General features: G+C 52.4%; 1 protein-coding gene across 2 annotated transcripts in view; it reads right to left on the bottom strand.

Moving 5' to 3' along the window:
• The window catches only part of KDM4B (lysine demethylase 4B), a 115,122-nt gene that overhangs the window by 48,768 nt on the left and 44,316 nt on the right, over positions 1–22,038 (bottom strand). For both annotated transcript variants that reach the window (XM_054562165.1, XM_054562164.1), the window contains 3 exons: positions 11,896–11,945; positions 8,074–8,177; positions 3,550–3,687 (listed from right to left, as the gene is read on the bottom strand). In XM_054562165.1, the coding sequence (XP_054418140.1) occupies positions 3,550–3,687; positions 8,074–8,177; positions 11,896–11,945 (292 nt within the window). The remainder of the gene's footprint in view (positions 1–3,549; positions 3,688–8,073; positions 8,178–11,895; positions 11,946–22,038) is intronic.

The raw sequence follows: 22,038 nt of genomic DNA, 5'->3' as shown, positions 1-22,038 counted from the left end.
AACAAGCCAGAGCCTGAGGGACTGGGGACATGCCAAGCGCAGAGTCCCACACACAGTGCTCTTGAATATCTTTTCCCATTTCATGTTAAGGCAGCTTCAAGAAGGGGCGTCCCCTTTTATAGACAGAAAAGCTCAGGGTGGTCCAAAGGTTGCAGACCGTGACAGGGGCAGGCCCAACGTCCCCAGGCGCCCTGAGGCAGGGACGCAATGGGTGAGCGCCAAGCAGGGCAGCCCGGCAGGTGCAGGCAGCCATGCGTGTTCCTCCCACGCGCAGACGGGTAACGAGCACTAATGCTGGCAGAGTGGCTCAGAAAGGAAACCATCCGAGACAGAAGCACCACCCCACCTTGACAATGAACCAAGCTGGTCAGCATTCTGTGTGTGCTGCAGGGAGAGGGCACAGAAAGAACACCCTGGGCAGCCTCCCGCTGTGCCCGGGGCCCAGAAACGCTCCCTCGGAGGGGCTCTGGTGACAGGCTGTAAGCTCTTTTCCAGGATTTTACAGCCTGCGGAACCTGGAAGCCCCTCTGTCCTGCAGTCAGGAGGTTGGGTGAGTGATGGCCTGCAGGTGGTGGTTGTGGCATCAGCACTGCCATATCCAGCTGGGTGACCACGGCTACTGGCACCCTCTCAGACTCACCCGGGACCTCCCAAGGCAGTGGCCTCGGCTCTGGAAGTGCAGGAGGTGACTCCTCAGCCCTAGGCGGCTGGAGCCAGGGCTGGCAGAAAAGGCCCACACCAAGTGGCAACTACTGTCCACTTTATGGGCCAGACAGCCTCTGCTGCAACTAGTCAACTCCACCAATGCAGGTGAAAGCAGCCGCGGACAACAGGTCAACATACTGGTAGGGCTGGGCACCCAAAAAACCTTTATTTATGAAGGTGAAATTTGAGTTTCATCTAATTGCCATGTTGCATGTTCTTTTGACCCTCCTCCCAACTCTTTAAAAATGTAAAAATCATTCTATTTGCAGACTGTACAAAAATAGTCAGCCTGCCAGTTTGTGACCCTGCTCTGGAACACGGTACCTGAAACTCACACAGGCCAAGTGTGAGAGTCTGGCTTTTAATGTGTCAGCATGAGGTAGAAGGACAGAAGAGGGCCAAAGGAGGGCAGGAGCTTCAAGAAGGTAACAAACCAACAAGTAAACTAGTCCCTAAAATCTGGAAAAGTGGAAATTCTCCCCTGGGTTATGTTCTGATGAAAGTGCAAGAAGAAACTGGCCCCAAAACGCAGATGGACTGGGGCAGCTTGGGGTAGCTTCCAGGAAAGGGAGTCCTGGGAGCCTTCCTGCTCTAAACTCTGGCCGAGGACCTGCAGGTCTCTGAGTGCTGGCTGACCTGAAGGACTGCCCAGCCATCCCACGGTCCTGCGCCTGATACATCTCAGCTTGTTATCTGCAAGGCCAGGCACCTCAGCAGTCTCTGCAGTCTGGACTACTAAGGAGGGCAGCAGAGCTCGCAAGGGTCAGGAACTGCTGCCCCACTTCAGCCCCTCAAAGCCTGAGAGGTGACATCCAGGACTGCCACACATGGATGCCTAGTAGCCAATGGTCACTCCCTGGCTGAACCCCTTGCCTTCCTGCTGCAGGGGCCTGGGCAGTCAAGCCAGCTCTTCGAGGGAGTCCCACGTGATGCCCGGATGCCCGTCTTGAACCCTAGCTTTACTCTGAGCACCACACTCCACTTGTTCAGTAATTTCACGCTACGCCGCCTGGCTATGTAAGCGTGGAGGCCCAATCTAAGGCTCTGTACTTTCCAAATGTCACTTGTTTGTGAACACAAGCAGAACCCAAAATAGCTTTTAATATCTGGGCAGTCCCCACTGGCCTGCTCAGTTTCAGCTCTGACAGCCACTCCAGGACAAGCCTGGCCCTGGGCTCACAGCTCCATCTCAGTCCCATTGCGGCAGGAGGGCGCAGCACATGCAGGCTCTGAGGATTCTCTCTGCCTTGAGTCTTACCATCCATGGTGCTCCTGCCTAATGCAAACAACAAAACCACACGCCCCGGGTATTTACTCCTTCAGATCAAACAGGCGAATCCTGACGTTCACATCTCCTCTTTTAGTGACAATCAGAGTCTCTGCCTGTTCCCACCACGATTTCCTGAATTAAGTATAAAAAGCCCAATGCTTTTAAGCTTTTAAATCCTGGGAGCACCTCTCCCATCTTCCTTGCTACAAAACCCATTTCCTTTTCTAAACTGTGCTGAAATAGTAGAGCCAGAGGAAAGAGATAATTAGAGAAATAAAGGCTAGCCAATTCGTCTAGAAGAGCACTGCCCCACAGAAATACAATGCAAGCCACCTTTGTAATCTTAATGTTTCTAGTCACCACATTCAAAAAGTAAAAACAAACAGGTGACATTCACTTCATGGTATAATTTGTATAACCAAGCTATGCAAAAATATCAGGCTACATGGCCAATATAATTGGATTTTTGGTGAGTATGTTATGTTCTTTATCACACCTGGATCTTAGACACTGTGTGTTTACACTCACAACTCATCTCCATGCAACAGAGCCACTTCTCAAGGCCATGACACCTGCGTGTAGCCAGTGGCCACCATATTGAATATCACGCGGTCTAAGCCCCTTTGTAAAGGTCTGAGGTCTAGAAAATGCTACATGAGTTGGGGTCTGGGTTCCAGGTGTACTCCCTCCCCAGTGACCCCACCATCTGTTCTGACCTTGGGTCCTGACTGGGAACAAGGCAGATAGGCCGGAGGCCAGCCTGATGGGAGAAGTCTTCCTCCGCAGCAGATGAGACAGGCATCACCGGCCACAATGGCAGTCCTAGGAGGAGGGCCCTGGTACTGGCCACGGAGAAAGGGCTGGGTCTCCTGCTGGCCCGACAGTCCTCTTTCCTGCTGCTTCCCCCAAGGCTCTATCATCCCCCACCTGACTGGGTAGGCCTGCAGGTCATGAGCCCTGTGTATATCCTGTCACCTGGAGCTCCAAAGCCACCAGGGGTAGATAAGCAAGAGGAAGGAGACGAGGCAGGCACGACCCAGCCCCACTCCCAACAGCTCCACAGACTTGCCACAGCACCCTCCACGCTGTCAATCGAAACCACAAAGCCAGGTGCACTCAGAGCTGGGGGAATTTGAGAGCAAGCACTCAGTTCAGATGCCACATCTTTTGGCTGATAATAGCCCTTGGAGACCAGGAATGGTAAATTACGGGGGAAAAAAATCAAAGGCGTCTCCTTACTGTTCGGTATCCTCCTGGGATGGCGACATAGCAGGCGGCCCTCGGGCCCAGAGAGCGCAGGGTCTGCCATGCCGGGGTTCCCCCAGGAGATGGGGGGCCCCTGACCCCAGGCCTGCCCAGGCCCTATCTACCTCACATACGCCCACCCCACTCAGGCCTTGTCCCCGTTCACCCAGGTGACAAATGCTCTGGGGACAAGTTCACTGAGATCCCAGAAACAAATCCAGAAGGAAAGTTCAGGCCCCCAGCCACTGCAGTGGCCTGGGTCCAAGAGAGCCACCTGCGAGGGGCCAGCCCCCTTTTCAGAGTCTTTTACTGTGTCTGAGGGCACTTACCTGAGTGGCCACCTTGCCGTAATCAATCCACCGCAGGGTAGCAAAATTGGTCGATTCTGCACAGTTGAATCCATGATTGAAGCCAGCATGGTAGCCATAGGGAAAGGTGATCATGAACTCCCCCGCCTCCTGCGTGATCTGAGGAAGGAAAGTCCGACAGGTGAGGGGAGGCTGACAGGAGAGGCCGACACCCAGAATTAGAAGGAAAAGGAGCCTGAGTGTGGCTCGTGGGCCAGAAGCCACTCCTGGCCCAGGGCAGGGGCAGGCTGGTGGAAAAGGTTACCTGGAGCCATCAAGGAACACAGAAAGGGGATGCGGACTCAAGGAGTTCCCAAGACGTGCCAGGGAGCCCTGACTTCAAAAAGCCAATGGTCTGCCAAGTGAAAGGTGACTCTACCTAACTTCACAGACTTCAGTGAACTTCCCACATGGCTGATAAAGTAGGTATGGCGGCGGACAGGTCAAGCGCTCACTACCAGCCCATGCTCACCTCAGCCCAGCCGGAGCCCTGCGGTGACGGACACAGTTAGCACTCCTCAGAGGGGTGAACTGCAGATACAGAAGGACTTCTGGATGCTACCATTCTAGGCACTTATTTTTGGTGATGGGAGGGGGTCTCCTGTTTTGAAGGAAGGTGGCTGTGTCACACTTCCTGTCCACTGTGGGATGTTCCCATACATCAGGGGACAAACAGCACTGACAGCAGCTGCAGAACCTCTGAGCGCAGGATAGGGGATGCGCACAGTGCAGTGACCTGCAACCTAAGTCCCCTTCCCAACATAAGCACAGAATCTGTCCTCTCTATTCCAAGAGGAGGACTTTTCAGATGAGTTCAAAGAGAATGAAGAAGCACAACAGCACGTGCAGGGAAACAGCGTCAAGGTCAGATCTTTGAAGAGAGAGCTGATGTTTCTAGACCCAGTCAAATGGTCTGGACAACCAGACACCAAAACAGAGACTCCAAACCCAGGAGCTGGGCATGAGTGACGGAGTGGGGCCCACAGTGACTCCAGACTGATGCTTCTGAAACTACCACCTGAAAGCCTGGAGGAAAAAGTGGGCGCCACATCCTCAGTCCCCCAATCCAGGGAGGGAACACAACCCATGACCACACTGACTACCCCCTGCCACTCTGCCACCAACCCATCAACCAAGCACTCCAAGAGACGACTGTGCCCAAAGCCAGACCGCAAACAATAGGGCGTATCATTGCCACTTTGCGGGACTGGTGCAGTGGGGCTGTCGGCCCCATCCGCAGTGGTGGAAGCTGAGGCTGGTGGCAGCGGAGCAACTCTCTGAAGTCGGGTAGGCCTGTTTTGTCTTTGATTAACAGTCAGTAGAAGGCACAGAACACAGGTTGTGCAGAGTCTGAGTAACCACCACTCCAGACAGAAACAGACCGTTTCATGTACCCTGGGAACTGAAGAACCCCGGTACCACTCAAGTCAGTGTGCTTTCTGACACCACGGATTACATTCCTTTGCAGGGGTTCATGTAAACAGAATTAAACAGTCTGTACTTCTGTTTGGCCTCTTTGCTCTTCGAGATTCATTCAACCCATGTACATATCAGTCTTTCTCTCTTTTGTTCCTAAAAGGAATTCTGTGGTGGGAATGTGTCACTAGTACTTATTCTCCTGTGGACAGACTGGGACTTTGGTGAAGAGAGCTGCTGGGAATGCTTGTGGGCCAGTCTTCTCGCAGACATAGTGTGCATTTCTTCTGAATAAGCAGATACAAAAGGGAAGGCCTCAGGTTCTCAGGGCAGGTGCACAGCCACATACATCCCCAAGAAACTGCCAACTGCTTTTCCACACAGGTTGCCCGTCTGCACCCCCACCAGCTGTGAGTGAGAGTTCACTCTCCTCCCCACTCAGTATCTGGGCATGCACAGTGGGATCCCTCTTGGCTTTGGTCACCTGTCTCTGAAATCCACAGAAAGTCACACCATGTTGGTCTGTGCATATATCTCCTTGTACAAAATCTGTCCAAGACTTCACCCTCCCCTATTTATCTCGTGGTTCATCTTTTTATTGTTGATTTGTCAGAGTTCTCAGGCCTGCTGATCTTTACTTATTCCCCGAGAGACGAGCAGAAATCACTGGATTTGTTTAAGCACCAGTGAGACGTCAAACCCTGGTTGGGGGAGAATGGGTAGCAGAAAGGCGAGGGATGGGAGGGGGAGACTTCCAGAAGCCAACCAGAGAGTCAAAAATCAATCAAAACTGACACAGCCTGGAGAAAAGCCAGCTCTTAAGAACACTAAGATATTTTTCTTTTCAAATAATGAATTGCACCAATCAAGGGAAGTCAGTGTGCATTAAGTTATATTTTTAAATTCCTGTCCAAGTGACAGCTATGTGCGGGGAATGAAGCATGCAGCAGGAGGTGGGGGGAGAGAACACTCACATATCCCCAAGGTCCCAGCCACCCCATCTACGGTCAAGATTCTCTGGGCCGGCTTCTGCCATAGGACTTAGAGCTTCCATTTTTTTTTTAAACGCAATTACTGATTTCTTTATTCTATTTGAGCTGACCCTGGAAAGCACTATCTCACTTCTCCTCCACCACCAAATTGCACACTCCCCTTCTCCCCACTAGGGCATGGCCCCATGTGGCGCGAGTACAGAGCCTTCAGGGGGGCACAGCCAGGTCCCGGGGATGCCAAGCCTGACAACCCAAGATGCGAGGGAGGCGCCCCCCCACTCCAGGCTCGGGCTGACTTTGGGGCCTAGTTTCCCCTGCCTGACCCCCCACCATAAATCAAGGCCTAGAACAGAAGAGGCACTCAGTTAAGACAAGAAGATTATGTTCCTGTCAGAAAATCTACGTCACGGTGGCTTTGTTTCAAGCCCACAGTGTCTTTCCTCTGTGTCACTGCCATCAACATTATCCCGGCAGTAAATTAGAAGGCACTGGGGATGATGGATAGGCTGGGTAGTAATGTAATACGGAGTGAAGGGAGCACCAGCCCCCAACACCAGTCATGGGGAAAGCCTGGAATTTGGTTTCTGGTGCAAGCACATACACAGAATAAATGAGGAAGTCAATGGCAGATTCCAGAAATACACACTTTTAATTATTAAAAAGCTTGCTATTGATCTGCTTTTTCTTCTAGAGGTAAATACCATTACAGCGATTTATAAGTGGAGTGTGGAGTCGCTCCTTAGAAGGCCACCAGGAACTCAGATTAGGGATTCACATCGAACCCTGACAGGGGCATCCACTGGAGCCCAAAGACAAGGACCCAAGCCCTGCTGGCAGCAGGAAGGAAAGGGAGTCCCGCCAACCAACCCCTGCATCCTTGTCCAGGAGGCACCACTTTGGAGAACGTTCTTGACAAGACACAGGAGAGCAATGTGCTCTGTTCATGAGGTTTCCGGTAACAAAGGGTGTTCTGACCAAAAGCAGAAGAGAAAAACACAAAACCTGCATTTCTCAAAGCAAAATATCCCATGACTTGGTAAATAAGCGATGGCTGGGAGTTGCTTACTGGTTGTGGCCCCAACCGAAAGAACAAGTCCCAGATGCGAGCACTAATGCTGCTGGTGGCTTGACTGAAATATCAGAAGCAATTTCTGACTTGCTGACACTCAGGTGAGAGTGAGGCACGAGGGTCTGACTGTGGAATCGGCCATTGTACCTGACAAGTCATCCTGAGGAAACCTGCAGAACCCAGGCTCCCATAGGGCCCTCCTTCCCAGTCTGCTCAGGCCTATCGCGAAGGCCCCCAGCACTTGCCTCGTCCCTGGACAAACTGGGACACAAGCCTAGACTTTCTTGCCCAGGAGTTGCTTAGAGCGCACAGCTGGGGAGCCCAACCCCAGGTCAGAGCCCCGTCTAGTCCCAGGTGCCCTTGAGACTCACTGGGGATCTTAGGTGCTCACCCCCCGCCACCTGACCTTCACAGGGCAGTGGGTTCTCCCAACCAGATTCCCTGGCTTTAGGCCTATTCATCATAGTCCTTCACCCCTGGAGCAGTAAACTAAATGAATTTAGTCTTCCCTTCGTGGGAGGCCCAGACAGTTAATTTATAAACGGGCAGTATCCATTCTCTCAAGGCCATCTGTCCTCGGCTGAGGTCAGGGCTGGAGATGAAGGGTGAAGGAGACAGTGGGAACCCAGTCCCCACTAGGAAGGAGAGGGACCTGCCCCAGGCCTTGGGGTCTTTTGTAGCTTCCCGGAAAGTCTGCAGGAGCTGCCTCTCCATTCTCCATCCCAGGACCCTGAAGAGGGACAACCCACTGGCCATACCTGGCTGAGGTTTAGTTTTGAGTTGGGTTTGGGTTTGGGTTTGGGTTTTGAAGGGGGCAGGAGGGAAAGTCAAGGTCCAACTGGATTGTCCCCTATTCCATCATCCTCCACCAGGGAGAACTGGAGGCTGATTGCCCAGCCAATGGGGACCTTCCCTGGCCTGCCCTTGTTCTAGAACATTCTTAAGGGTTAAAAAGCCAGTTTCCTGAAATGTTTGTGGTCACCTGGGCCTGAGGTTCCAGAAACCCCTTCTGGAGCAGCTCCTACGTACCCGGCTGAACGGGATCCCGTACTTCTTAAGGATGATGGGCGAAATGAGGGTCATCTTGTGCCGCAGGAAGGCGTCGCAACCCTGGGAGCTCCCGGGGAAGAACCCTGGAGAGAAAAAATGGGCATCAGTATAAGGGCAGAGATGGGGCCCGGGCCAGGACAACTCTCCCTGGGCAGCTCTTTCCTCCTATTAGAGACTAGAGCTTAAGTCTGCAGCTCTACGGGAACTAAAATCATGGACCCTATCACACAGCCACATGCCTGCTAGTGACAGCAATGGTGAAACTCCCTGGCCTCCATTTAGTGAAAATGGGACAGAGAACAAGCCAGGCTGTCTGACAGGGCACATACCCATGGCGCGCGCACACAGTCACAGACGGGGCACGAGGCGTGGCACGGCTACACAATGACCTCCCCTCCAAAGGACCAACTGTGCTGCATTCATATGGTTACTCAGCCAAGTGAAAGCATGGCCCAAGGGACAGAACACAGAAGCTAACGTTCTAGAACGAGGCAAGCTGTGATCAGTGAGGAATGAGGGGTGCCCCGCCCTCCCAAAACACACCAAGACTGAGTCTGCAACAAAGAAGGCCACACAAGTGGCCCGGGCTCTGCTCTTGGCTCTTAGCATGTACAGTCCCCATGGCCACCAGGCAGGTGAGGAGACAGAGGCTCCGGCCATCAACCAACCTACCTGAAGCCCCTAGTCCTGTGGGGAAATGGCAGAGCAGCCCAACCTTGGCTGTGTCCACAGCTCAGGTCCCTAACCCACTTACAAAGCTCGCATTTGGGCATGTTTTCTGTCCACGACTATATACCACATAGCTGACTCAAGGTAATATTTGTAAACAAATGGAACTCAGACCATCAGCTCTACCTGCTCAGAAACCGTTTAACTAACACAGTTCAGGGACATTTCCAAAACCACTTGCTAGCTGAACCTCAAATCAAATGATGCCTGCGTCCTATGGCTAAAGAAAAGCAAGTTCTAGAATTCTACTAGAAGGCAGCTGGGCTCCGCATTGCAAACTATCACTGAGAGGTGGCAAAGAAGGGCTCCCATGAGAATTCAGTGAGAGTGAGGTGTGGAATGTGCCCCCCAGCATCCACCGCTCTCCAGGACTGACCCTGTGGCACAGCTGGCCTAAGGACGCTTCTGGATGCTGACCCAGACCACAATACACACTTTCAACGTGTCGCTGGTTCAAGAGGACATACTCCTGTGTGTGCATGCATGTATGTGTGCAAGCACACAGCCCCATGCACACACTGACGTGGGGAGGGTGGGCTTTGCCGCTTTCTGGGCTGGCAGATGGAGCCTGGCTACAAGGACACAATGGCAAGGCTCTGGAAAGTGCAGAAGATTACTGAATCCTGCAACTTTCCTCTGCACTAAAAGCATTTCAATTAGAGTTATGGCTGCCTGCCGCCTGGCCTGCCGGCCTCTCTGCAGTTCCTCTTTTTAATGCACAGTTTAAGTGGCTCTCATTAAAGCTCTAATAAAGGCACACATTTTAAGTGATTAGCACCAATAATGCGCCAACACATTAATGCTCTGTGGGCTCTACAACTCTCCCAGTGAGCCCATTTGGAGTGCAGCTATTCATTTTCCATATTAATCGCAAACTCATTCCACCCATCTCAATAATGGAGTCGGATACGTCTGCCCCCAACAAAGTTTGAAAAGGGCACCAAAGAGGACAGCCTTCTTGTGCCCTGGAACCTTCCTGTCCTTCCTCCTCGGAGCAGGGAGCAGGCCTGTGCGAGGGCCCTAGGGGAAGGCCTGACCACGGCTTCCCTGCTCTCCTCCTGTGCCGACAGCCCAGTTTCTCAAATTCCCGGAGCTGCTCCATCCTGCTGAGGAGTGACTTAGTGAGTCCCTATTTTTCATGAAGCAGTGATGGCCGGCCTCCAGGAGACCTCAGAGCTTGCTCCCTCTTCTTCTTCCAGCCCGGGCCACTAAGCCCCCTACCCACCATACAGCCTCGGCAGTCAGAAACTACACGGGCAGTAGGGCCCTGGCGCAGGGCCGGCGCAGGGAGCATGGCCAAGTCCTGGGGACAGCGGCCGAGGCGCCAGCCAGGGTCTTCAGTGCCCCACAGTGTATCCAGGTTCTTGAGCTTGCACTCAGATCATTCAAAACTCTTCTGGTAGAAAAGGTATATTAAGCGACAACAGTCCGTGTGTGGCTAACTGCTGGGTTTTAGAGAAGTTGTGAGCGATGGTCAGTGATGCCAGCCATGTGATCCCCAGAGCATGCCCATGCTGGCTGCCCAGAGATGCTTTCTCCTGGGGCTCTATAGGTGTGGGTAGCTGAACAGTGGCCACCCGAGATGTCCCTGTCCAAAGCCCTAGAATCTGTGATTATGTTCTCTTCCTTGGCAAAAGGGACTCTGCAGAGGGGATTAAGTTAAGGCCTCTGAGATGTGGATGACCCTGGATTCCCTGGGAGCTCAGTGTCATCACAGGGTCCCCATAAGAGGAGGCAGGAGGGTCAGAGTCAGAGACAGGAGAGGCTGCGCTGCTGGCTGTGGCGATGGAGGAAGGGGCCATGAGCCAGGGGTGCAACGCCTCTAGAAGCTGGAAAAGGGTAGAAACGGTTCTCTCCTGGAAACTGAGGGAGGACCAGCCCTGCCCACACCTGGGTTTTAGCTCTGTAAGGTTCATTTTGGACCTCTGACCTCCAGAATTGTAAGCAAATGAATCTGTAGTTTGTTTGTTTTTTAATGAGAACTTTTTAAAGAGCAGTTTAAGGTTTACAACAAAATTGAGAGAATTTGAGTTGTTTTAAGTCACTGAGTTTATGATAATTTTTAAATACAATGGGAAAATAGTTTAAATTTGGTTTTTATTGTAGAACATAATGAAGTAAGTGAAACAGACCCTGACTAGGGCTGTCTAACTGTGGCACTTGCACCACGTGGCAAAACGTACCACGAGGGCACATTTTGGAGAACAGGGCTCAGCCTGTCCTGTGAGGGTAGGGCTCAGGTTCCTGAGAGAAATGCTAACACCGACGCCCTCCACCCGGGAGGCTGAGAGGTGCCTGCCCCACTCGCCCTTCCTCCATTCTCAGGACCCGTGTCACTGGCGCGTCAGTGGCTAGACCACTAAGACAGAAAGCAGGGTGCCACCTGCTCAGTCCCTTCATCGGAGTCGTCAGGGGCTTCAGCACCATCCAGCCGGATGGCCGGCAGGTCTCTATGCATCCCTCACCAGATACAGCCTGGGAGCACCTCTGACAAATCCACTGGCCCTTTGAGCTAGTGAGGGTCTGAATACAGGCGGTGAGACAGTGGCTGCCGGAAGGGACATTAGATGAGAGAGTCCAAGCAAGTCAAAACCCCACATGAAAAGGGAGGGGCCTGAGGTCACCATGCAGCTCTGAGGCCCCAGTGAGGTTGCTCCTAACTGATTTCTTATTTTCAAGACTGAACAAAGCCTTGAAGACTTAGACAAGGGTGAGATGGAGTGCCAGCTGTTGGCGGGGAGACAGAATGCGGCTGCCCTCCCTGGTCCTCAGGAGCCTGTGATCAGGTCTTAGAACACCTTGCTAGGAAGGAAACCAGAAAACAAGTGTATTTAAAGCGATGGCATTCTGTGCAGAATCCATGAAGTGACAAACCCTAACACAGGGACCACGGAGCTGACCACAAGGATGCAAGAAAATGATAAAATAAGACAGTAGCATCTTGCAGGTCTCTGAAATTGAAACCCAAACAGAACCCAGGAGGGATGACTGCTGCTTCCCCACCGCACCTGCCCCACCTCACCCTGCCCAGGCCCCGGCCCTGGGCCCCGGCCTTTGGCCTCAGACACCTACCAATTGCCAGCCGCTCCAGGCGCTTGCCATGCTCCGGTGGGATGGCGTACCTACAAGAAGGAAGGCATGTCAGAAGCGAGGTCCTGTGGCCACCACACACTTGGGAGTCCTGGGGAAGTGCCTGGCCCCGGGGAGACACACAGCCCCTGTGCAGAGCAGAGGTGACTGCAGCAGGGGTCAGTGCTGCGAGGAGAGTGGGAGGCTGTCAGGGGAGGATTCCCACACAGCAGGGGCTGGTGAGGCGGGGGGGGGGGGGGGCTAAGGACCAGGGGCCCAGCGGGTTGTGACGGCACTCCCAAATGCCAGGAGTGGAGACAGTCCCGGTTAATCTGCACTAAACCTCGATGAGGCTGAAAAAGCAAAATAAAATAAAATAAAATAAAAGCACTGACTGGAGCTGTAGGGGTGGGGCCCCTGGCCGCCTTGTGCCACCAGCCTGTTCTTCCAGTCCCAGGAGCCAAAGGGGAAAGAGCTTCAGGAAGGAGAAAAATTTCATCTGTCACCCACTTCATAAGTTTTATTTTTTCACATTTTACATTTGAAAGATTATGAGGCTCCATCATAAATAAAAAAAGATGTGAGATGGAAGTTTGCAAACAGATGAAGCAAGAGTGACATCCCGATGATGCTGTGAGAGGAAGGTGGCGGGATGGGAGGCTTGGGATGGGAAGGCGGGGGAGGTGCTGAAAAGCCCCAACCCAATTGACGTGCCACCCCCAGCCCACCTCAGGGGACTTGGTAAGATGAAAACCTCAACTTCCAGACAAAGGAAGGCAGCGCAAGCCCTTAATGACACAAAGCACTGAGCACACCCGAGTCCCATCTAGGAGGAATTCCAGGAAAGCAGGTCTCAACCACAGTGATCCTGTTCCCTCTCCAGAGGACACTGGGCCATGTCCCTGTGGTTGTTGCGACTGTGGGTGCTCCTGGCATCTAGTGGTCAGGGGCCAGGGATGCTGCTCAACCCCCCACAGTACCCAGGACAGCCCCCCACAAAGAACGACTGGGCTCTAAATGTCAGTAGTGCTGAGCAGGATAGACCCTGCCCCAAAATAAAAAGGCCACTATCTCACACTCTGGAATGAGTCCAATGTGAGGATGCATCATGGGGGCACTCCCTCCCCGCTCTCTCATGGTGCCAGCAAAGGATGGGTACCCACACGAAACTCAGAAGATCACCCAGCTGGAGCTGGTTAAGTCCATTCCAACTGAGAGGCTTATTATTCCTTTTTCATAAAATAAAAGCGGGGAGGGGGAAGGAGATAAGTTCAGCATCATGTTGTCTCTAATCTAACAGGATACAAATAATTAATTCCTGCGCCCACTCTGGGGCCCTTGAAGAAATGGCCGCAGCCTCTTTGATTATGCTGTTGTCAGAGGATTTTCCATCGTCTGGACAAAGATGAGGTTACTCTTCTTTAAATGGCCTTTTATCACACACAGAGAATAAAAGTTAACCCCAATCCAAAGCACCTTTGTGGGATTATGGTCTCCCAAACAAGGAAATGAAACAGTCTGTCCCTTCTGGGAAGACGCCAGAGGACTGGGAGGACTAACTCACGGCACCAAGGCTCTGATGATTAATGCAGCTTCCCCAGCCTACGATGCCGCTTTCACTTAATTACCGCCTGTAATTGGGAGTTGTAAAGATAAGATTAATTGAATCTGGTGGATGTTAAAAGTTTAATACATTGGAATGTGGCTCCTCTGTTATCGGAAAGTACAGACTGCAGGACACTGGGCTGAGCGTTCAGGAGAGCGGCCCCTGGGGAGATGAGAAAGGACTCAGGGAGGGAAGCCAAAGCCACAGGGGTTCCTGGGCTCCAATGTCCCAGAGTGAGCGGTGCCTCCCACTGCTTGGAACAACCCAGCGACAGCCTCGGTGGTGCCAAGAAGCCCCATCAGCAACAACATTCCACACCAGCCCAAGTCCAGGGATGCGGCAGGAGGAAAACCTCAGGCAAGCACAGCTGGGGCGCGGGTCCTTAGCAACACAGCACTGAAGGCCGGCCGGTCAAAGCAGGAGGGGACAGTAAAGACTCCATCTCAATAGCTATTAGATCGCGCCTGAGTCCTGCCAGCCTTCAACGGCTGGGAGACACTCTGGAACTGTGGGCCCCAGGTTCCCTCTCCCACCAAAGATGGCCCTTTGGGGACCCCAGGTGAGCCTGGTGACATGGGGGCCCCAGAGAGCCAGCTACAGAGCTGGCCTCCCAACAGGGACTGACATTTGCCATTGAAGAAAAGTCCCTGGGACCCTCTTGTGCATGGTACCCTTGTGACAGCCCCACCCAGCATCATGCCACCAGGTCAGGTCATCCCTGACTATCAGGCTTGGCTCTTGGAAGGAAAGAAAAAAAGCAGCAGCCACTGCTGTTGAGCAAGTGTGTTTGCCAACCTCAGGGCAAGGAGCATCTGTCTGGACATTAGTGAGCAAGTTCTTGTGGCCATAAAACAGAGTCAGTATACTGGTCACCAACACAGGGGGAGTTTGCCTTGCTCTCCAGGACATCTGTCCCCATCACAAGGTCACCTCAGGACCAAAACCGATCAGTTTTGACAGCCTGCAACCCCAGGCAGCCTCTTTATGTGCGACAGCCCTCGTCACCTGGGTGCAGAGGCCTGGCCTTTTCTGGGTGCCTGCGTGTCTCAGGACTAACCTGGGGCAAAGTCCTCTGGCCTCTCCCCCTCCTCCAGCTCAGCCCCAGTGCTACTCAGAACCTCCCCGGAGCCCCCAGCCCGCTCTCCACCAGCACAAGCGGTCTTCTCCAGCAGGGTCGGCGTCCCCTCTTGCGCTGCTACACACTGGCCCCTGCGCCTCCTCCAAGGCTGGCCACGTCCCACCCCAGATCCAGTCAACATGCTTCCCCTCTCCCAGGACACAGCAGTATCTCGTGGGCCCCCTGGACAGTAGCTCACTCCAGGCCAGTCGTAGGGCACGGAGGGACTGCAGCCCAGCACGTAAGGCATGGTGAAATGATCTGGAGATGTCTGGAGATAGGAATAGGGCAGAGTGAAAGGAAGAACAGAGCAAGGGGTTTCAGAGGTGGAGGCAGAAATGCGGGGAGGCTGCAAGAGGCTCAGGCCCCCTGTACAGGGTTACCCAGGCTCCTCGGGACACAGCCACAGGCCCTGCCTATGGGAGTCTAGCTCTAAGTCAGTGGGCGGTCACAGCAGGCACCTCCGAGGGGACATGGTGGCCACCACTTGGGACACACAGCAAGTCCTGGCCCTGAGGTTAGCCAGTCCAGAATTGCCCCTCTGGAGCTTTCTCCAGTGCCAGCTCCCGTCCACCAGTGTCTTTGTCTCCATATTTAAAACCCCTCCCTACTTTCTGCTTTTGAAGGTTTTTTACACAAAGTACTTCTAGAACCAGAAAGTCACAGAAAATTTGGTTTCTATCTATAGCTGCATGGTCGAAACAGTATCCTGGCAAACTCTCCAGGTGACTTTGCAGAGGGCTGTAGCAGGACTCGACAGGCTCCGTGACTCTGGTTTAATGTCGTGGAATCACCCACCAAAGGAGCCAAAAAAGACAAACTCGGGCATTGTTTGCCAGACACCCCTGTTGGAAAGGCAGTTGTCGGCAAATGTCAGGGGCTTCGTGAGAAAACAACTTGTTTTTAGACCAGGTATAAGGTCCACAGGATGCAACAGGAGAGACAGAAGCCCAGAATCCAGGCCCTGCCATGGGGACCCATGACATGTGAAAAGCCACATGACGGTTAAGAAACAATTACAGCCCTGGCCGGGTGGCTCAGTTGGTTGGAGCATTGTCCTATGCACCAAAAGGTGTGGGTTCGAGTCCCAGTCAGGGCACATACCTAGGTTGCAGGCTTGATCCCTGGCTGGGGCGTATATGAGAGGTAATGGATTGATGTTTCTGTCTTCCTCTCTCTCTGTCTCCCTCTCTCCTTTTCTCTCTCTCTCGAATCAATAAATATATCCTCAGTGAGGATTAAAAAAACAAACTATAGTCTAGCAGTTTCACAGTTCAAATCATGGGCAGGCCAACAAACGAACTCACCAAAAGGAAGAGCAGGAAGGAGGGAGGGAGGGAGGGGAGAAACACACATCAGGTGGTAGGACAATGAACTGCCAGGCCAAGGTCCAGATGCCACCTCCCAGGGATGGGTCAGCCTGGGAAGATGGGTGCCCCCCAGCTTCTATGCCTCTCCAGGTTACTTTTTTTATACTTCAAGGTATTTGGGATAGTGACTATACCCCTCTCCAATCATGGCCACCTCAAAAAGGCAAAGCTGAAACCCAAAAATCTGCCCACAGGGCAGAGCAGAGGTCTGGGCCCCCAGAGTCTGACCCATTTACTGGGGTTCAGGAACATACTGAAAAGACTGGACACTGTAGAGGACCGTCATTTGGGACAATGTTCCTATTTTAACACTGAGGCGAAAGTGGGGGACATCCCGCCAGGCCCTGCTAAGGTCAGGCCTGCATCCAGGCTGGCGGCCGGGACATACTTCGAGGCCCCGAATCTCAGAGGGCTCCCTCCTGTGTGGGTCACGGCAGTCTCCACTGGACCAATAAAGAAGCTCCAGAGCTTGTGCCACTGGGTGCATTGTGGGGGCTGGGTGGGCAGAGGCCTTGGCCAGGTGGCCAGGGGTTCTCAACACAGCCAGGTGATTCAAAAGATCTGCGTCCTCTGTGGGCAGGGCTGCCAGCCTCAGTGGGGAACAGGCTGCCTCCACTTACCAACACACCCAAGGAAGTCTCCTGTCCGCTGGGGAGGATGCTATTAATAGTGTCATTTTCTCGGTGTTTTGTTTATTCCCCTGGAATGGCTTGATGGATGTGAATAATTATCAGACTATAAAAGCCAGCAAATGTGCTACTTTCTATCGCTCTAAATCATCAAACAAATAAAGTGTGAAACAGCATTTTTGAATATAATTTTCCCCTCTAATGGCTTAGAATTATTATCAAGAACAATGAAAATAAATAAGCAAATGCCTTGTGAGTTAAAAATTAAATGAGTGTGTCAGGAAGAGGAACACAGAGCATCTTGGAGAGCAAGGACCTGCTCAAGGGCCATTAGTTATACGGACATGCGACAGGGCTTTGGGCCTTGCAGGCAACCAGCTGGCCTCTCAGCATTCCCCTCCACCATTCCCTGTATCCGCTCGGCATCCCTGTAGCGGGCATCAGGGTCGCTTCTCTGGGTAGGTGATGTGATGCCCCAGGAGAGGGCTATGTTGGCGTGCATGTACCACACTACCTGTGCATCCAGCTGAACCCCAGCAGCCCTGGGATCCTGCCTGTCATTGCCCTAGGACAGCCACACAAAACTTCAAAAGGCAAGGCAGGTAGGGGGCTGGCCTCTGCCCCTCCTGCCCCAGGCATGGACAGGCAATGCCAGAGGGGCTGCTGCCTCTCAGACCACCAAGAAAATCCCCCAGACGAGGAATGTGAAACTCCCACAGAAGTGCTCTCACACACCCCGCAGGCCCCTCACCGCCTCGCACCCGCCCGCCACACTGCGCTGCACGGCTCTCGCAGACGGACTGGTTCTCTTGCGGAGAGGGCAGCATTTCCATGGTCAGAAGGCAACTGCCAGCACCCCATCCTGCCCGCTGCAAGGATGATGAGACTTGATGGGGGCCACAATATCAAGTCAGGGCTCTAAATCCCTAACTACCCTCCCTCACGAGGCCCCCAGTCTCTGCAGGTCCCCTTCCTGGGATTGTCTTGCTCAGAATCCACAGTTGCAACACCGTAACACTGACTTTCTTCACCCTCTGCCCCAAGCCTCTTCTGACTCTGCCAATAAAAACTGCATCTGGAATTTCTTCATTGCCAGGCCTGACAGCTTCCACTGGCACAAGGCTCCCTGCAATTAGGAGCTGGTGATAAGAAGGCTCATCTCCCCGACCTTCCTCTCTGCTTAGGAACTCACGCCAAGAGCAGGGGTCCAGCCAGGAGTCCTTTGGAAATGTCAGTTCAGCCTGATGTGTGTCAAAGGGTAAGAAAGTTAATTTTACAGTGTCTGCACAAGGCCTGGGCGGACAGGCCCATCACCGTTAACATGCTATAATTATGGAAAGAGAAACAAGAAGGCAGAGTCCATTCGAAGTGCCAAAACCACGTGTCAGCTTGGAGGCCACCTGGCGCTAGCAGGCCACCTGCACAAGCCCCAGAGGCTGAGGCAGCTCCAAATGCCAGAACCCCTGTCAGGGCCCTGCATGCCAGGCAGACATTAAAGCCAGCACTACTGCGGCCCCCAGACACAAAGCCCCTATGAGGCTGCAGCCTGTGGCCTTTCTCACCATGAATCGGTGGGACAGTTCCAACACACTGCCCCACGGCCTAGATGGACCCAGCAGAATGACCGAGCCACAGAAGAGGCTTCCCCAAGAGCTGTCAGCAATGGAGGTGCCATCTCCAAGCTGTTGAGAGCTGGTCTAGGCCAGGGTGACCTTGCCCCTCCACATGTGTGCACTGTGGAGTGGAAGAACCAAAAACATGATCACAAGCAGTCGCCCCTGAATATGATAGCCACTGAGACCAGCCATGTCAATTGATCTACTGAAATGTCCCATAAACACTTCAAGTGACTTCTATGTATGGCATTTCGTGTGTGGTACATAAATTGTACTTCAGTAGAGCTGTTAAAAATGTCCCAGCCCAGAAGACGCAGGAGCGGTGAGCCACAGTCCCCACCCCAGGTGCTGGGTTCAGAGTCACAAGTGCATTCAGCTCTTCGGCAACTTCTGTGCCTTGGACCAAGGCATTCACCAAGTTAACATGAGTCCCATCAGACAAACCAGAAACCCTGAAAAGGGTTTCCAGGTGCTGAAAAATGGCACCAGACCCTAACAGTTTTACTTAGAGTCCTTTGTAAACCTTCACACTAAGGGCCAGTGCCCAGTTAATACTATCAAGCAGGTGGCAGCATCAGATGTTAGTGAACTTATTTTATGAATCCGGCATATTTTTTAATGAATGAGTGGGTGAGAAACACTGTCACCCGCACAGGACAAGGACACACAGGCTAGTCTCGCATAGCTACAAAGGTCCCAAATAAAGTATCAGCAAATCAGACACAAAATGCATTATAAGGCCAAGGATTTATCACCAGGATTGCAAATAAAAGTCTATATAAAATTCCAAACCATTCAGTATAAAAATTTTGAGCCAACTAGGACTAGGAGAGACCTTCCCACAGTCACACTTCATGGTAAAGCAAAAGGCATGCTGGAAAGCTGGGCGCAAGGCAAGCCACCCATTATCACAGCCACTCAACAGCCCATAATGAGGACACTAGCCAATGTAATAAGTCAAGAAAAACATAAAAAGGGGAGTAACAATTAGAAGGAAAGAGACAAACATTTTTCTTTTAAGTAATACAATCTTCTACTTGGAAAACTAAGAAAACAAGCTGCTGAACTACAGGACAAAACAGTCCAGCAAGGGCACAGAATTTAAAAAGTTAATGCACCAACAGCTAGACCTCCTCTGCACCAGAAACATTCACAGCAGACTGCAGAACCTACTAAGGTCACCCCTTCCTCTTGCCTGGGACTGAAAGCAGAAATTCCTCCCCACAAACAAGGTCAAACATAAACCTGGGCAAGTGCCCGCTGCTGAAGGAATCCGAATCTGACCTGGAAGAGCTGACGCACATCTCTGCAAGGCTGCTACTGCTAAGGTGACACACTGCTTGGTGCCTCTGCACAGAGCAGGAGATGAGAAGAAACTCACCTCTCATCAAGTCCTTCAGTAAATGAGGTAACAGTGATGAATTATTGTAACAACAGCACTGACTACAAGCATGGCTGGGTCATTACAATGAATATGAGCAGAGTAGCCTTATCATTATGGTTGAAAAATGAAAAAACTGCTGATATTCGCCCAGGCAGCATAAGTAAACAGGACAAAAGGTCACCCCATATATCGCCTGGCAAAAATAAAACATGTCAGAAAAAGCACCTGGCAAACAGGCTTGCCCTTGAAACACAAGGGAGCAGGTCGGAAGGCCTGGATGGACAGCCAGCACTGGGGCCACTGAGATACCTTGGGGTCCACGTGTCCTGATGGGAGGGGAGGAAGTAGAGTTGTCACCAACCCAGTTAGCCTGGAAGGGAGACTGCAGGGGAGGAAAGGGGAAGCTAAGACCCTTTCCTAAACACTCAGGAGCAAAACAGAAGTACATTTCCAGGCCCCTGGACAGATGGTGCACACATGGAAGCAACAACCTACAGGGGAACATCCATACACCCCGACTTGGTCACCACTAGATAGGAGCTCGGCCTGAGATACACAGCTCCCTCCCTAAGAAAGTGACTGAAATTGTCTGACAGCAAACGGATAGTGGTCCAATTTATCAGGAAATCTCATCTTTACTTCTGAGGAGCCTCGGTCAACAGGGAGGCAGCCTCCCTCATTTGTCCCCACCCCAGAACAGATATGAACACTTGCTGGGGAGATAGGATCAGCCCAGGACCAGAGTGGCTTGTTCCCAGGAAAGGACCTTATTGAGCAGTGGCAGCTTTATCTTTAATGGATCGTTTTCCAGGACAACAGAGAATGGAATTTGGTATCTCACACCAGCCGTGTCAATGATTTGAAATAATGACATTTTTATTGAAACCTACACATGAGATAAACAGAGTCCTGGGAGTGTCTGCTTGGTGAAAATGGGATGTCTCAGATGGAGAGGACCACCAGCAGGGATGCCAAAATGAAGTGGCCTGCTGGCAGGAAACTAAGGTGCACTGCAAGCAGGAGGGGACACCATGTCCTCTTAGAGGGCTGGGGAGGGGCCGGTTAGTGATTTGGGCACCAGGCTGCCCCCAACCTGTCCCTATCTCTACTGGGTCCCAGCTGTTTGCAGTGCTTCCTATGGGGACCCAGGATGGGTCAGCATCATAGAGGTCCCACAGCTCCAGAGCCCAGCGTCACGGGAGCGGGAATGGGCTGCACACACTGCCAGCCCACTTTAATTAAAGGAACAGACTTTACAAGGCCAGTGGTGTTGCACCTGCAATTAATCGCTGAATTGGAGGCATCTGATCCCTGGCCCTGGTTTATTATAGGCGTGTGTATCGTTTTTGTTATATGACAGGACCAAGGATGCCAAGTGTGCTCATTTTTGATGAATTTTTTTTTTTAAGCTATCAGGGGTCCTTCCCAGGTGAGGTTTTGAAAGGAAGGTGCAGACAACTGAGCATTTAGTAAGAGTGGCAAGAAAAGTGGCAAGAGATGCTGCCAGCATGGGGGACACGGGGTAGGTAGAATTCAGTGCCACTTACATAGACCTCAATTTTCTCCTCATAGAACTGTCCCAAATTTCTCCCTGTAAAACAACCAGGGGGCAGCCTCCCATTGTGCCTGGACCCCGCAGCAGCTGGGTGACGCTGGCTGCTCCCACCACCAAACTCTTCCACACACAGCAGCCTGTGTGCCTTAGTGGTGAACACCCTTGATTTATTCCTGTTGAAACATACAAGACAGTCTGAACAGGAAAAAGCGAGGATAGGTCTATTGAGAAGACAGGAATGTCTGAAGGGACAGGAATTTCCCAGGAGAGAAAGATCTTGGTTCCCATTTGACCAGAGTAGAGAGGAAGGAGACAGACCCGTATCAGCCACCCCTGACATGTACCAGCACGAGCCCTGGAAGTGGGAACAAGCTGGTGCAGGCCTGGGAGTATGGCTGAAGTCCAGGTTCCCGCGGGTTGAGAGCAGTCACCTTCAATGTGAGGGACTCCAGGTCTGTTCAGGTGACTTTTGATGTGTGTGGTGTTTGCATTCATTGCCACATATATGACATACAATGCCTGCTGAACCTCATGTGGATGCATGTTGGCAGTAGAGGCCCCTGGCGACTGGATGGACAGGCCCCGCCAGAGGTGACCCTGTGTCCTTGACCTGCCCTCTTAAATAAGGGACTAGCTTTCTAGAGTGGTGGGCACAGGGCTACACAGTCTTTACAAACAGACCACCAGGAGTTCCAGCTTCCATGAGGGCAACCATCTGGGTCTCCATCTACTGAAGCCACAGGGCACTCGGGTCACTCCCAAGTGGCTCCGGGCCCTGGGGATTCCAGGAAGGTTCAGCTCTCACATCAGTTATGCTTGCTCGGCTCTGCTCAGCTCCCAAGCAGGCGGGAGCAGCAGACAGACTGAGC

This window comes from Pteronotus mesoamericanus, unplaced genomic scaffold (genome assembly GCF_021234165.1).
Source record: "Pteronotus mesoamericanus isolate MK-2021 breed Mesoamerican mustached bat unplaced genomic scaffold, CSHL_Meso_final scaffold_636, whole genome shotgun sequence".
Lineage (NCBI taxonomy): Eukaryota > Metazoa > Chordata > Mammalia > Chiroptera > Mormoopidae > Pteronotus > Pteronotus mesoamericanus.
Note: the sequence above shows the minus strand (reverse complement) of the source record. Positions and strands in the feature narration are given on the sequence as shown.